This window comes from Ctenopharyngodon idella, chromosome 5, assembly GCF_019924925.1.
Source record: "Ctenopharyngodon idella isolate HZGC_01 chromosome 5, HZGC01, whole genome shotgun sequence".
NCBI lineage: Eukaryota > Metazoa > Chordata > Actinopteri > Cypriniformes > Xenocyprididae > Ctenopharyngodon > Ctenopharyngodon idella.
In genome coordinates this window covers 2,552,742-2,569,567 of record NC_067224.1, presented here as the reverse complement: position 1 = coordinate 2,569,567, position 16,826 = coordinate 2,552,742, and the positions used below count along the sequence as shown (strand labels likewise).

Sequence of the window (16,826 nt, the reverse complement as noted above, 5' to 3'; positions counted from 1 at the left end):
AACTTGTAAGTCATATGGCAAATAAGCCATGCTGTTTTAGAACGGCAGAAATGTTTTCAAAGATGACCGTTTGATCACATGACCAACGTTAAAGTTGTCATGAAAGGGAAGTTTCTTCTGGAAGCTTCTGGAACAAGAACAAATGTAGGGCGGGGCTTGATTTTGTCTGTGGAGAATTGATTGGATGGTTGTGGTTTGCTATTGGTGGATCTCATGTGAGTGACAGGTTGCCCCGCCCTCGTCATCAGAGAAGAGAAGTCACTGCAAGAGGGAGGGGAAGTTATTCTGATTCAAGATTACGAGGAACATGAATTTAAAACAATAATAATCTGCACTGATAATTCATTTATAATAAACACTGCAATATAAAAAAAATAAATAAAAAATACAAGAGTTGTAAATTTTGATTTAATGGTGACTGACTTCACGTTGAACATCGATCTTTACTCTATTGAAAACAGGGTCAGGTTCAGTTTAGTACCTATAGTTATTGCAATTACTGTAGATGTACATGCAGAACATAACTAAAATACAGCGCTAGAACAGACTAAACAACTGTTTACATGATGTTTCTCATGAGGAGAAATCAAAATGAACGTGTATAAAGACTGATGGTGTTGAGATCATTACTGTGTAATAGTGGAAATCCGTGTGGAAATGCTGTGCGTTCTGTGCACTTTCTCGTTGCTAGAGTTCCTGGTGCAGAGGAATCATAAGCACATCCACAGGAGCGCAGCCAGCAGCAGCTGCAGTGTGTGCGGCGGCCGGCGGGTGGCGCTGTTGCACAGGTCCGAGTCGCAGCAGTGGATGCTCACGCCTGGCAGTTCCTGCTGCTGACAGTGGCGTGAAGTGGCGCAGCCGCTGGTAAGGACGATGCCCAGCGCCGCTGCACAGAGAGAGAGAACTGTCAGTCACAGAAAACAGCTGCCACTCACTTCTGATCTTCCCTGCGCCACTGGAGCGCGTGTCTCAAGGCTGATAATTAAACTCATTAATAACGAGGCTCAGGGACTCGTGTGTCACCGTGACCATTATGAAGTCACTGAAGTCAATGTACATACAGCAAATGTCTCTCCCGATTGGAATCAAATCTGTTTATTGCAATAAATGAAACCCTAGTGAACAGGGAACATTCTCAGAACATTTGCTAATGTTCTGGCAAGGTTCTCTCAATGTTAAGGCCCGGGTATACTTCACTTTCCGTGTCCGGATGAGTCTCGCACACAGTCGGGTCCGCACAATTTGTCCCAGGAACTTTTTTCCCAAGAACTTTTTTCCCCCAGACCTGGGGTTTAAAGTACCGTGAAGATTGAGGACTGTGCGCGACTTTCCAGGTCCCGCTGGATTTTGTCCTCCGCATATAAACTTAATAAAGCCTGAACCTCGTTATTGGTCCATCGGTCATATTTTTTAAATGCCACTGTTGATTTGAATAGCAAACAACTCTTACTGCACACACCGCAGCTGACTTTTAAAAATGGTGGTTGAAATAAAATGCTGTGTGGAGTCAACCAATCAAAATGCTGCGTGAACTGAACCAATCAGCATGTTCAGTGGCCAAGTCCCACCCCCGAAAGTTCCTGAACTTTGAAAAAGTACTACCTCGTGAGCAGGGACTTTCTGAGGGGGAAGTTTTTTTACCCAGAACTTCATTTAGACCCTGGTTCCTGCGGTTGAAACGCACCGAGTACCACCCCAAAGTCCCTGGGCAAAGTTCCTGCAGTGGAAACGTGGCTAAAGTATACTCAACCACGGATGAGAATGGATGGCCGAGTTCTACACATGTGCAGTTCAATTGTTGTGGTTCTTCTGTCTTTCTTGCACATGCGCTGTTGTAAGTGCACCATCTGCGCGGTCTCAAAAATTTGGGCTGCGCGCGGATGAGGTGTGCGGAGGTCCGCGAACCCTTCAGATGACGAAATTTACGTTACGCGGACGTTGTGCGGACATGGACAACTGAAGTATACTTATGAACAAATGTTCTTCCGGTAGCGTTAATAGAACATTTTAGTTCGTCTAATGTTTTTCAAATGTTACTATTTGTTTCAGAACGTTCAGAGAACATTCAAAAGTAACATTCCCATAATGTTTGAAGAATGATACAAAGGAATGTTCCCTTGAGCCCCGGGGTATACTCCACTCTGTCTCGTGCACAGTTAAGTGTGTGAGCCTTTCAAAGTATACTCCTTTGGCTGTGAGCGTGGACAGACGCGTTCGGCGCATGCGCACTATTTAGGGGACTGCTGTTTTCAAGCGCTCAAGTCACTCGCACATGTGCTGTTGTACGCGGACGGGATGTGCGGATGTCTGCGGACCCTCCTGATGACGAAAAGTGCATCATGCGGACGGTGCACGGATGCGGATGGCCAAAGTATACTTTGGGCTTTAAAGATTCGTATAAGCAAGAAAAAACATTTTATAAAAAAATGGATGTTTTGAACATTCAGGGAACATACAGAAATAACGTTTTCATAACATAATGGGAACGTTAGCTTGTTTTCATGGGACTGTATATTGACCCTGATTTAGGCTAAACTGTCACAATTCTACCAGTTGAAATACTTGTAAATGCAGCTGTGTTTGAATTCCTGCTTTCACACACAGTATGTACCAGAGGTGTAAAGAGTACCTGAAAACCATACTTTAGTAAAAGTTCTGATACCTTACATCGAAAATGACTTCACTACAAGTTACAAGTAACCCATTCCAATACAACTTGAGTAAAAGTCTTAAAGTATCTGATTTTAACAGTACTTAAGTATTTTACTCATGCTGAATGTAGGCTCAGAGATGCACTAGTCCTCAACACCTGAGAGACATGCCGGTGAAAATAAGAAACAATTGATTTGTAAGATGAGAAATCAAGTTTATTTTCTAAAATCAAAATAAAACTGAACACCTCAATGCTGCAATAAATCAAGGTCGACACAACAACCTTTTAAACGTCTATAAACTCTCAAGTCTCAGTTGAGCTCAAGTGCACAAAAAGGTCATAAGTAAACCAATATCCTTCAAAAAGGTCTTGTCAATATAGCGGATAAATAAAACAATGTTAAGTAAAATTAAATAGTCAAAGTCTACTGTATGTGCTGGTTTGAGCCTCATCATCAGCTGCAGTCATTTCCTCATCTAATAAATCAAACACCTGCAATCAGCAACTACCAGCTAATGCACACACATTCACGTAAAGTATCCTTGTTGACAAGTTTTGGGTGAGTAAAGGCAAATGAACAAGATATAGTACCTTCAATGCCCTTAGGTGGCGATATCACTTCTTTATATCAGAAACAAACTGCTGCAGAAAAAGTTAGGTGCCATGAAAAATGTAATCTGTAATTGCATTACTCATCACAAATGTAGTGGAGTAAAACGTACATTTACTGGTTTCAGAAATGTAGTCAAGTAGAGAGTAAAAGTTGCCAATATCTTTGATACTCAGTACAACTACAAAGTAGCCAATATAATAACTAATTACATTTACTCAAATACTTTACACCTCTGGTATGTACTAGATTCATGTGTAATGTTACTGATGTCTCTTGGAGTTTGGAGAAGATTTTCTGTCTTTGGTAAATGTTCTTGAAGTTAATCACTGGACTCGTCTTCAACTGTTGCTGCTAATCCAATGTGGTACAGAGAGAATCAGACCTTTGAAAGATATTATAGATATTTTTAGATATCACACGTGTTTGCTCTACAACTGTTTATAGATTATTGAGAGATCAGCAGAACTGCACATCGTCTGACCGGTTAGTCAGATGTGCTGGTTAATTTAGTTTAGTGTATATTTGTGTAAATTTGTATGTGCATTAGCTGATGGCATCAAACTAGCTCACTGTAAAAATGTAAGTTCATTTGGTGCCTTACATTTTTAATTATAATCAAATTGGCTGCAAGTTTAACTCATTTTTTTTTAAATCTTGTCTGGTTGAATCCTAGAAAGTGAAGTTGAAATTGGTTCAGTTATTTTGGATTTGCCTTATTGGTCATATCATTTGTACAGTGAGCAGGACTGTAAACGTGTTACACAACACTTCACTGGAATAAACACTTCCCTCTGGGATTAAAAAAACACAGGTGCGGATTCAAACACAGTTCTGCTGTCCTGACCGTGACGGCTGTCATCAGCAGTCCTCCAGCTCTCTGTTCTCCTGAGCCGGTGAAAAGCAGTGCCGCGTCAGCCATTTGCTTCAGACGGCAGGAGATTGACGTGGACGTCAGCGCGCTTCATGATTGACCAGCTCGGGCTTCTGTGCTGCCAGATCCATCTCTCTCACCTAATGTTAGCCGACTGAGATTGATGTGTTTCTGAACACAGACAAACTCATGGATTCTCTGTGAATCTGAGCACATGAACAACAGCTGCATTTACAAGTATTTCAACTGGTAGTGACAGTTTAGCTTAAAACGGTCAGTCCCGTCTAACAAATATAAGTTTTAAGAAAGTTTCACTGATGTTTCCATGAAGTTCACATGCAATTCTGGCAGCACACGTCAGTGTTGGGTGTAACGCATTACTAGACAAATTAATTACTGTCATTTAATTACTTTTCCCTTGAAAAAGTAAAGTAAGGGATTACTTCTGTAATTTAATTACAGTTACTTCTACTTTTTTTGAGTTTTGCTTACTTCCCAAACTTTTTCAATTTTGTAAATTCAAATACACTGGATGAATCAATTGGACAATTGGATTTTACTAAAATAAATGATTTTTTATATATTTTTTACAGGTCTATATTCTGGGCTGGTCACTGTAAAAATTACTTTTTGGAGTTGTAAATAAAACAAAGATTATTGGAGTATGTTTTTATAAGAAAATACTATTTCAGTCTTTCTGCTTCAATATTCCACATTTAATTCAACGTTGTAATTATTGGTTAAGTTTACTGGTTTCAAAGTAAATCCAACACCAGTATTGTTCAGTGTTGGTATGTCATGCAGATGTCAGATATTTATGAGGTTATTTCCTGTTGAATGTCTGAATGTCCAAAGAATAGCAGAAGATTAAACTCTGTAATCTTTGCATATGTGGGTCAGTGTCGATTCATCCACATAAATACAGAGGACTGACACACAGCGACATGTTGAGAAAGGCCAGAGTTTAGGGCCGTCTACGTGACTCACTGCTCTCCGTCTTGATGCAGAAGCGGTGCTTGAAGCCCTTGTGCGAGTGTGTGCACGTGATGACCTCCGGACGGCTGCAGCCCACGTCCACATACTTCTGCCCGTGGAAGACGTTACAGCCGTAACACTGCAGGCCGGCGACTGAGAACACAAGACTCTAATGTCATCTGTACTCTATAGTGCAAAGAAATACTCATTTTGTCCATTCCTTTCATGACAGACGGGCATAAGAAACAATAACATTCAAAGACAATAAATATGAGAGAGCGAATACACAATAAGGCACAATAGTAAAAATTATAAGAATAAACAATTATACACACACAATACAGTACACTCTTATAAATAAAGGTTAAATGGGGTTCTATATAGAACTCTTGGGTTCTAGAATCAAACAAAAATGTTATTGCATGTTATTGAAATTAATGACTTCATAATTTCATGTTTAACAGGTTATTTCAGTTTTTTTGTTTATGAGCTGTTTAATTCATAAAATTAAACTAATTAATTGAATCTAAATCCATAAAGATCCCATTACAGAACCCTTTATGGTTCTATATAGAAGCTGTTCATCTGAAACTGATGAGGTAATAAGAACAATACAAAATAAATGATTCCACAGTATAAAATAAAAATAATATAATGCAGGTAATGATAAAGTGTAAATAATGATTAGACTTGACTGCAGAAAACATTATATATTAACATGATTTATATATAATATATAAACGCAGTCTTGAATCTGTATGTACACCTTAAAGAGTCGTTTCTTTTCATAAAAATGAGTTTTGTTGGTATAAAGGATGTATTTAGGTTGATTCAGGTCAATTAATATTTTTGACTTGGGGAAAAAAACTAAAATTTTGTTTTTCACTGATTTTTATTGACGCATGCTTGTTGATGTAAAATTGATGCTTGCTTTATTTTATCAGTTTTTCAAGAAAATCTTTCATATAGTAAAAAAAAAATGTGTAAAATGAATTAACAACAAAATGTATACGGATTCTCTATTTCTGTTCAAGGACTTTTATTTTGAATACTTTCCATTTCCTGTGTTTCCTCTGTTGTTATGGTTATTGATTTGTTTTCCTCCTTACCGATTATGTTCACCTGTGTCTTGTTTGCTTCTTCCTTTAGCCTTGTGTTTATAGAGCCCTCTGTCTCAGTTGTTTCATTATTGTGTGGTTTTGTGTTTCTCCAGTGTTTTTCTGAGTGTTTTGTTTTATTAAAGTTTCACTGCTATAGATCCTCATCTCCTCTTCTTGTTTGACCAAGTTTACAGATTCACAGAGACTGATTATTGTTTACCATTTTTTGACTGTATAGTGTTCATAGTTTAAACTCTTGACCTTCTAAATCAGCTCTTCTGTGAAACACAGCCATTATCAGTCTATGATGATTATCACAGCCACACATCTGCATAAAATGCATTGTCTCTTTAAACTCCATTTTTGGAATCTATTTAAAGCAGTAAGAGTAAAATTAAACCAGCAACACTTGGGGAAATATATTACTTTAATGACTGATTCAGTTCTGCACACAAGAGCTAAAAATGTAAAACAGTTGTCTGTGTTTTGGTTTTTGGAGTTTGTTTTCTCCCTCATTCAATCTGTGTACATACATACATATATATATATATATATATATATATATATATATATACACACACACACATACATACATATATATACATACATACAAACATACACACACACACACACACCCCTCTTTGAAAGGGCATGGATTTAAATCAATGGATTTAAAATCTCTTTTCCATCACTCTGTGAATAAAATTGACCAACCAATAAGATTCATGCTACAAACTCACATTGTAAAACATCACCACTTATTTATCAAGGCAGGAGCTCACATTATTTTCATGCTGTTTAAAGTATACATTATGAAAAATACTTTATATCTATTATATGTACAAATCCTTACATTTCAGCCAAATATTATAAATGTTACCTAGATTGAGTTCACACTCTAAAAAAATGCTGGGTTAAAAATAACCCAAGTTGTATTAAATATGAATAAACCCAGCAATTGGTTTGTTTTAACCCAGCGGTTGGGTTAAATGTTTGACCCAACCTGCTGGGTAGTTTTATTTAACCCAACTATTGTTTAAAAAATTACTATATTGCTCACTTAAAATGAACCCAAAATAGGTTGGAAATCAACATTTATTATTAAATAATAATTAAATAATAAACATTTATTGAATTGCTTAATAATAAATGTTCACCTTTTGATTATTATTGTCTAGTATTTATGTCTGATTTTTAATTTCCAACCTATTTTGGGTTCATTTTAAGCCAGCCATATAGTCATTTTTAATCAATAGTTGAGTTAAACAAAACTGCCCAGCACATTGGGCAATCATTTAACCCAAACACTGGGTTTGTCCACATTTAACCCAACTTGGGTTGTTTTAAGCCAGCATTTTTAGAGTGCACTACCTGTCTGGCGATGTGTGTTTATACTTATGTTTAAATATAATAATTTACGTTGTGATGTTTATTAAGTGTGATTTATAGGTTTCGCACCATTTATCACTGAAAGCTCCCTTTCTGCCCTTTAGACCTTCATGTAACGTTATTTCTGATAAGGGAACATAGTGAGCATTGATCCCTGGTTTTTGTGGTGCATTGTGGGACTCTTTAGGGAACTAACCCTAATCCTGATCACTACTGAACTGTGAGATGATTGAGACACATCCTACGACTAAAACGAGCTGCATTTCTGCTTCCATCGTCCTGAAGTCAGTGGGTTTTTTTGACTAGGATTTGTTTAAATGCCTGAAATAAGGACTGTGGTGAACACAAGCTCGAGACATTCTCACATATTATTCTACAACATAAGATAGCCTACATCGATAATACCCTCTTGTGATTTTAATTTTTAAAAGCTTTTACAGATCTTGAAAAAAAGAGTTTGATAACAAGTGGCTAAATGGAACTATTGGTTATAAACGTCATTAAACGTCATCAGACGAACAGATAAACTCATCTACTCACTAGTCGCTTTCACAGTTTATAATCGCACTCTTGCAAACCATTATAACTCAAACTTTAAGGGAAAATGTTTTTAAATAAAGTCTGCAAGTGTTGTCTGAAGCTTATAGTTTTGTTTATAGCCTTTAGCTTTTTACATCTGCCGACTGTATCTTAGAAATTCATAAAACTGTGCTCATGTGAATATTATTGTCACACTGTAAAACATAATTGTTGGTTTAACTTAAAGTTTCCTGGTTGCCTTAAAATTTTGAGTTAATACAATGATCAACAGAAACTCAAAATATGTTATCTGAACCACATTAATTATCTAAGTTGATTTGACAAAAGAAGAAAATGTTTGATAATAAATCATGAAAATATATATATATATATATATATATATATATATATATATATATTTTTTTTTTTTTTACAGTGCATGAACAAAATGTGTAAGAATCATAAACTTTTGTTGCTTTCTGCAATAATCCAAAAGGAAAAAGGAAAAATCCTATTGGGTTTTTGTCGAGGGAACCAGAGTGATGCGAACCTACAAAAACACGGCATTGAGCAGCTCCGGTGTTTGATGTTGTTTGATCATTTCCGTGCAATGCAAACTCTGGAAGGGTTTGGTTTAATAGGTTGTTTGATACGGCCGCTTTGTGTACCGCGGTATTTCCTCTTTCAAAGCGCCACATACTAGTGTCAGAGAGTGAAATGTAGTATGCACTTATTAAGGCACTTATTATTCATCATGATAGCATGTTTTGCTTGAACAACGGCACGTGGAGCAGGAGAATGTCCCGCAGCTCATCAGAGACTGAATGGAGTCGGAGTCGATCCTGAGACACTGCCGCCGCTCGGAATGATAAATAGCCACAGCAAACAGATTATCCCGCCAAATGCTCTTATGAAAATCACTTCAATAAAAATCTGTTGAAATGAGTGTGAAGCCCTGAGGAGCCTGTGACGCGCGCGTCGCTCTCGTGAAGGTGTGTGTGTGTGTGCGCGCGCGCGCCTTTGTTTGTCTCAGATTCATATAAATGATCAAAGCTTTTTCTGTGTAATACTGTACTATATACTACATTTAACTACATTTATTTTCTTGACCAAAAGCAGTAATTATCCTTCTGCCTGTCTGTTATATTGTAGATCTCTATAAATTTGGAAAAACGCTGCTTCTATCCGTTTTAAGCACATGTAGTTTTTTATATAAGCTATTATGTGTGTAAAAACACTAAAAAGCCGTTGCATGCAATTTTTACTATTTCTACCTGATTTAACCTATAAAAACAAGTTTTTGCTGGTATGGGCTATCCTATATAATGCATTTAGGTTGATTATTAAATAATATTTTTGACCAGTTCGTTTAGACGTTAACTTTTCCAGCACACACATATGATTATTTAGCTCTAAATTAGAACATAAAACTAACCAGAACCCAACCTCTCTAAAAACACCTTTTACATTTTAGAATTTCATGACTTGTGTTCATGAATCTTTTTCGAGGTTGCCTAAAAGGCATGTTTGGTCAGATTCAGCGCACTTCTGAAGACACATTTGTCCTCAAACTAAACACACATACACACACTCACTCTCACTCACCCTGTGTGGAAAGCAGTGCTGATGCCAAAGTCAGTCCGAGCCCGTACAGCAGCAGCGCGTGTAAAGTCATGGATGCAGCGCTTTCGTGTCCCGCATCAGATCCAGTGCGACTGAAGGATCCGCGGAGATTCTCACGAGCGCGAGAGCGCGCGCATCCTTGCCTCCGGCAGCTGTTTGTGCGCCTCAGAGACGCGGCTGAAGGTGTTGTGAGGAAACCGCGAGTTCCTCCTGCTCTCTCTGCTGTGCGCGCGCGCTTGTGTAGGCTATGTGTGTGCGCGCGCGCGGTACGATCCAGCGCTGATGATGATCACACTAATGTTTTTTTTTTTTTTTGTGTGTGTGTGTCTGTGTGTGTGAGTGAGTGAGTCATGTTGGCCAGGTCGTGTGTGTTCTTTCTACTTTCGTTTAGCAGAAACATTCTATCTAATCAAGAATTAAAAAGTAAATCCTTTCTTAGAGTCTGTAATGCTGTGGATAAGGCAGCTTTGCCGTAAGCCTCCGCGCTCTCGTCCGACATATGGTCTCCCTCTCTGATATTGAAAGATATATTTACACAACTCATGACATATTTCACCTAGCAGGGCTTTGGCTTCTTTCTAAACGGGTCATTGACTCACATGAGTGAAAATGACACTAAAGTAACATTAAATTCACATTAAAATCAGGTAGCTTCACTTTAAAAAAGGTTACCTAAACTATAGGTAACATCTAAACGAACTGATTTTAGTCAAGTCAAAACATTACATAATAACGCTGAATCTACCTAAATACATTAATTTTAATCACCAAAACTAGCCTACTTGTAATTACTATTCTTTGTAGTGTAAAGAGGGTAAAAAGTTCTTGCTTTCACTGGGAATCGAACCCATGACCTTGGAGTTGCCATGATTGACTGTTTGAGCTACTTTCCCTCCCTTTTCTCTTCTCTGATGACAAGGGCGGGGCAACCTGTCACTCACATGAGATCCACCAATAGCAAACCACAACTATCTAATCAATTGCCAGCGGACAAAATCAAGCCTCGCCCTACATTTGTTCTTGTTCCAGAAGCGTTTCACTCGGATATACGGCACAATAGGGAAGAAAAGACGAGTGCAGTGCTTCATTAAAGCTCACAGTATCATTCAGTGACTGACTACAGTTAAAGCTGAATGAAAACTCATTCAAGAGGATTCAGTACAGATTCAGTACAGCTTCATTCATGTGTTAGGCCTATTTAGTATTTCTTTTCTCTCTCTCTGGCCAGTTTAGTTCATATATAGTCGTTTTTGGGCGTCATTGTTTTTGCCATGTAGGTCCAATTTGGCATTATTTTTTACTATCCTCCACCCCAATCGCTTACTAAACCTACCAATTTGAGGGGTTTGGGCCAGTTTTTGAGCTCTACTGTGCAGTTTTGCAACAAAACGACCATGTGGCGCTGCACTTTCCTCCTGAAAAGCTGATTTTGTGGAAGCAATCTGGAACGTGATTGACAGTAATCACTTAGTGAAATCAAAATGGACTACAGATTGAGGATTGTCAGGTTCAGACAGAGATCTCACAGTGCACTGAACACACAGCATGATGTACATCTCTAGAAATGAAACCTTTCTTTTCAATCATCACTGTTTCGTCTGCATACACGTAGTAACACAGAAACACATGCATGAATTGAGCAGTTGTTTGGAAATACATTTCATACATTTAACTTAAAATTATCCTGTAACCTCAATGTAAACATTTTTATTAGTGTAAACTTAGCTAGCTACAACAAGCTAATTAAAAAAAAAAAAAATGCTATCTTGCTAATTTGTTAACATGTTAACAAAAGCATGTATAAAGCAGTATAAAGTATTTAACATACCTGCTCTCAAACCAAGCCACATTCACCACTTGTCACCATGATGGTAACTCTCCAAAAACTCTTCTAAATTAGCATAAAACATTAATCACTATAAATCTCCCACTTAACATTAATCTTGCACAAAAAACATTATGTAACACTTAATTTTAACATTTACTCTCCCTTTCAAGTGCCATGGGCAAAGCATGCTGGGAGGGAAATAGAAATCCCAGCCCGGTTTCAGTTAAACTTAACTCAGTTTACTTAAAATTTATCAGTTCTGTGAACTTGAAAGAAAAAGAAAGTGCTTAATAAACATAAAAGTTAATCTAACTGTTTAATTTGTTTAATTTAAGTTTGTCCTACTCAAACCAATTAATTATTTTGAATGTTACAGTTTACAGTGTGACAGTTTTACATTCTATTAACTGCATTTAAAGGATTAGTTCACCCAAAAATAGAAATTCTGTCATTTATTACTCACCGTCATGTCGTTCCACACCCGTAAGACCTTCGTTCATCTTTGGAACACAAATTAAAGGGTTAGTTCACCCAAAAATGAAAATAATGTAATTTATTTCTCACCCTCATGTCGTTCTACAGCCGTAAGACCTTCGTTCATCTTCGGAACACAAATTAAGATATTGTTGATGAAATCCGATGGCTCAGTGAGGCCTCCATTGCCAGCAATGTTACTGCACCTCTCAAGGTCCATAAAGGTACTAAAAACATATTTGAAACAGTTCAGGTAACTTCAGTGGTTCTATCTTAATATTATAAAGCGATAAGAATGCGTTTTGTGCGCCAAAAAAACGAAATAACGAATTTTCAACAATATCTACATGGGCCGATTTCAAAACACTGCTTCATGAAGCTTCTGAGCTTCATGAAATCATGCTGAAATCATGTGACTTTGGCGCTCCGATTCACTGATTCGATTTGTAAAGCTCTGAAGCAGTGTTTTGAAATCGGCCCATATAGATATTGTTGAGAAGTCGTTATTTTGTATTTTTGGTGCACAAAAAGTATTCTTGTCACTTTATAATATTAAGATAGAACCACTGAACTCACATGAACTGTTTCAAATATGTTTTAGTACCTTTATGGATCTTGAGAGGTGCAGTAACATTGCTGGCAATAGAGGCCTCACTGAGCCATCGGATTTCATCAACAATATCTTAATTTGTGTTCTGAAAATGAATGAAGTTCTTACGGATGTAGAACGACATGAGGGTGAGTAATTAATTACATTACTTTCATTTTTGGGTGAACTAACCCTTTAAGGTATTTTTGATGAAGTCTGAAAGGTTTCTGTCCCTCCATAGAGAACCACCACAACTACCACTTTCAAGGTCCAGAAAGGTAGGAAAGACATTAAAGTGCTCCATGTGACTCCAGTGGATTAATTTCAATTTTATAAAGCGATGCGAGTGCTTGCGCAAAAAAAAAAAAAAAAAAAAAAAAATGTACCACTTTACTTATGAAAATGATCCACAACGCGCGTTCACAAGAGCACCACTACGCATGTGTGCTGTGTTCAGACTCGCGCGTCAACTCCACGCAAGTGTTCATGTGAGGACCACAATGCATGCATTTTTTGTTCACGCGAGGGCTGACATTATTACGTGAACACGCTTTGGATAAATTAATTTGTAAATAAAGTGCTAAATTATGTTTTTTTTTTTGCGCAAACAAAGCACTCACGTCGCTTCATAAAATTAAGGTTACACCACTGGAGTCACATGGATTACTTTAATGATTGTCTTTCTGGACCTTGAAAGTGGTAGTTGTGTTGGATTTTTATGGAGGTACAGAAACCTCTCAGACTTCATCAAAAAGATGTTAATTTGTGTTCTGAAAGAAGAACGAAGGTCTTACGGATGTGGAACGACATGAGGGTGTTTTCATTTTTGGGCGAACTAACCCTTTAACAAAAGTCAATAAATCGAATATAGTAGCTTTATTTAGTGTAGGTTATGTAACGCAATGTAGAAGATGAATGTGATTTCGTTGATATTTTCTTAACATGCGACCATTGGGCTGAGCTTTTAAGAGCTGAAGATTAATTATTAATCTGACACAGATATGACAGGGTAATATTTGAACGTGAACATTAAAGTCATGATCCACTCAATAATCTTTGATTTCGCTCAGTGTCACGTCTCATTAACATGTTCCTCACGTCTGGAACAAGGTTTTCTGATCATCATAGTTTTCATTGGTCATACGAGGGCTGCGGTTTGGGGGCCCAGTAATTTCCTTTGCCTATGTCACAATATGAGATGAATCTGGCCCTGTTTAACAGGTTTCAGCACTACATTAGCGTTAATGCCACCAGCTTTATCCTCCAAATGTAATGTAATCCTCTGTATAACGTGTGAGTATAACCATAACAGAGTCATTCGTTAGTCTAATGCGAGTCAGAAAACCCTCCTGCCTGCATATTTATTCACTTGAAAGGGAATAAGTGAGATCGCATCGTGTTTACACTCGTTTCTTGTGCCAGTTTCTGTGAAATCAGGTCAGAACCCAGAAGAAATCGGCTGCCTTTTGTAATTTATTATGAAGTTCATCCTGCTGTCTGATGAAATCATATCATACAGTAGCCTATGTGATTGAAGGAAATGAAATAAAACATTTGTTCCTGTGAGTAACTGTTGGCAAACACCAGCTTTATCGTCCATGCTTCAAATGCGATGTAAACTAAACTAACACATCTGGATGGGAGATTACGGCATGAAATGCCGATCCATTCGTTCGGTTCTGTGTTCAAGCACATGCTGACAGCTATAAGGTCATGATTCCGTCATTTCAGCAGGTCATTTCAGGCACACGGCAGTGAGACGAGAACAATTTCATGATGCGTTTTCAAATCTGATCCCAAATCTTCTCCTTCCCCCATCTGCAGGACAGGAAGGACTCGTGTTTTCTTTTTAATCATATGCTGGGAGCGAGGCCAGGGATTTGAGCTGGAGCCGCGGCTGTAAACATTCACTGCGCCATTGATGATCAGCCGTGTGTAATGATACTGCTGCTTTATTTATCCTGTTTCATCACTTGTTTACTTTTATTAGCCTATTTGAGAAAAGCAGCTAACAGGGAACGTTCACGGAATGTTCTGGCAAGATTCTCTCAAAGTTATATGAACAACCGTTCTTCCAGTAAAATGATCTGGTATTTAATAATGTTCTCAAAACATTAGCAAAAAAACATTATGTATATCGTTCATGGAAGTTTTTTTCTGAAACGTTTTAGTTGGACGTTTGTCTAACGTTTTTGGTTTGGGGGGTCTGAAGGATTGATCCCCCTAAAGGACAACAAAATAAGAGGTTGGGGGGTCAAAGAAAGTAGTCTACCCGTAATATGAAGCGTTACCTATAAATATGAAAATTGCCGCATTACATTTACAGGAGATTTGTTCATGTTACATCATATTTATAGTCATTTTTACGTGTTTAGTTTGCAGTGTTAAGCATTATAACCAATCACACACGTTTTTGTTGAGTTTAGGAATGCAATGTCCAATCAGAGGTGTTGTGATTAGTCACCGCGCAAAGGCCGGTGTCAAAGTAACTGGTTAAATTTAGGCATTTGAAAAACAGATATGCAGATTCAAGTAGATTTTAATAAGGTAATTATAAAAACTGGCCCTTACAAAAGGTAAAAAAAAAAATTATGTAAAGGACTATATAAAAAAAAAAAAAAAAATCATTGACCTCCCTGAAGGCCATTATCGCACCCTGCTAATTACTGATTTCATTAAGTGAAACAGGTCAGTTTCACCTGTTTCTCTTCATAATTAAAGTGATCGATTGTCCAAAAATAATCATTCTGTTATCATTTACTGGAAGCTTGTTTCTGCCACGGAATAAAACATTAAAAAATTGAATTGCGAGTTTTTATTCTGATTTTTTTTTTTTTTTTCAGAATTGTGAGAAAAAAAATTACCTTTTTTATTTTATTTTTTAAATGAGCTTAAATACATCGTTGAATTTCTGTATGAAAAAAAACGCCTTTTATGTTACACAGAAGAAAATCCCTATTATGGCCTTTTCTTTTGTCAGAATATTCATTACAATGTAACTGTTTTACAAGTAGGCATAACATAACCAAAATCTTTTTCTTGTAACCAAAAATCTAACCTTCATAGAATGTTAGCTTTTACAACCTAAAAATAAGCTATATTATAATTATAATTATATTATAATAATCTACATTCCTTACAGGTTATCTTTTTAGGTCTCTAATAACCATGTAAAGTAATCTTACAATTCAAACATTGCAGATGTTTTGACATGTGATTTGATGACATACTCAGAACTGTAGAGAAATGTAGACACAAATTCTCTAAAACATAAAATAGCGGGTATGCACGTGACGTCACAGTCGGCCGTTATGACTTTGGTTACGCCCACTGAGTGGCAAAAAGACTGAGTGGCAGCGTTTGGTTTTCAGCGTGAATGCCGCGAAAAACACACAAAACACATCCAAAACGGGAAAGAGCTTTGCGATTGACCTTACAGATACATTTGACAAGAAATCTGAGGTATATTTTTTACAGACTGCCGAAAGCTACAGAAAAAAATAAACAAATTGATTGCTGTAATCCACCAAAACAACTACAGGCAGAGAAACGTGCATTTGCATTATTTTGTCAAAATGTTGGATATGGGGTAAAATCATACCCTATATATTGTATTGACAACTCATCAATTAAATGTTTACCATCTATTTACTATCTGCATAGTTGGGTGTTTGTTTTAAATAAACACTGACAAAAACTATACAAGTTTTAGGGCTGGAGATATGACGCTATATATAACTATAATATAATATAATATAATTATATATTGATATAAGTGATCACTCGGATTTAGACCTACCCATATTATATTTATATAAAGCGTTCAAAGGAAGATTTCCTTTTTTGTATTTCTCCGGCGTCGAAATCAGGCACATCTAAATGTCAGGAAACACGATTCCTGGCTGCATGTCAATGTCCATGGATTAGGTTTCTTGACAAGTTGTAAGAAACACTATCGCGCCCAACCTTTAGTGTAATTGTTTGTTTTACTCACGTTTTTAAAGTATTAAATCCAGTCACGCAGCAGCTCTTTTGCCACTCAGTCCAGCTGAGGGAGCGTGTTCTGGCGGGAAAGTGAAGTCAATGCATACCCTCACCACGAGCACGTGCTGCATTAGTGCTCTTTTTCTTCTATTCGTGCTGCCATCGTGCGGGAGCTCAGTGAACTGCAGCGTCTCGCTCTCTGGCGTCA

At 37.3% G+C, this 16,826-nt stretch overlaps 1 protein-coding gene across 2 annotated transcripts; it reads right to left on the bottom strand.

Annotated features, from left to right (window-relative positions):
- Positions 1–394: 394 nt before the first annotated feature.
- On the bottom strand, positions 395–16,770 carry LOC127513411 (uncharacterized). Of its 2 annotated transcripts, none has more exons than XR_007930400.1 (3): positions 16,629–16,770; positions 5,125–5,265; positions 395–886 (listed from the first exon to the last, which is right to left on the bottom strand). XR_007930400.1 is itself a non-coding variant. In XM_051895162.1 (3 exons), exons 1-3 carry the CDS (start codon positions 9,793–9,795, stop codon positions 711–713), a joined length of 387 nt encoding a protein of 128 aa, XP_051751122.1. In that variant the 5' UTR covers positions 9,796–11,388; the 3' UTR covers positions 395–710. The 2 variants fall into 2 exon arrangements, 1 of the variants encoding a protein (XP_051751122.1); XM_051895162.1 differs by lacking the exon at positions 16,629–16,770 and adding an exon at positions 9,726–11,388.
- Positions 16,771–16,826: the final 56 nt, after the last annotated feature.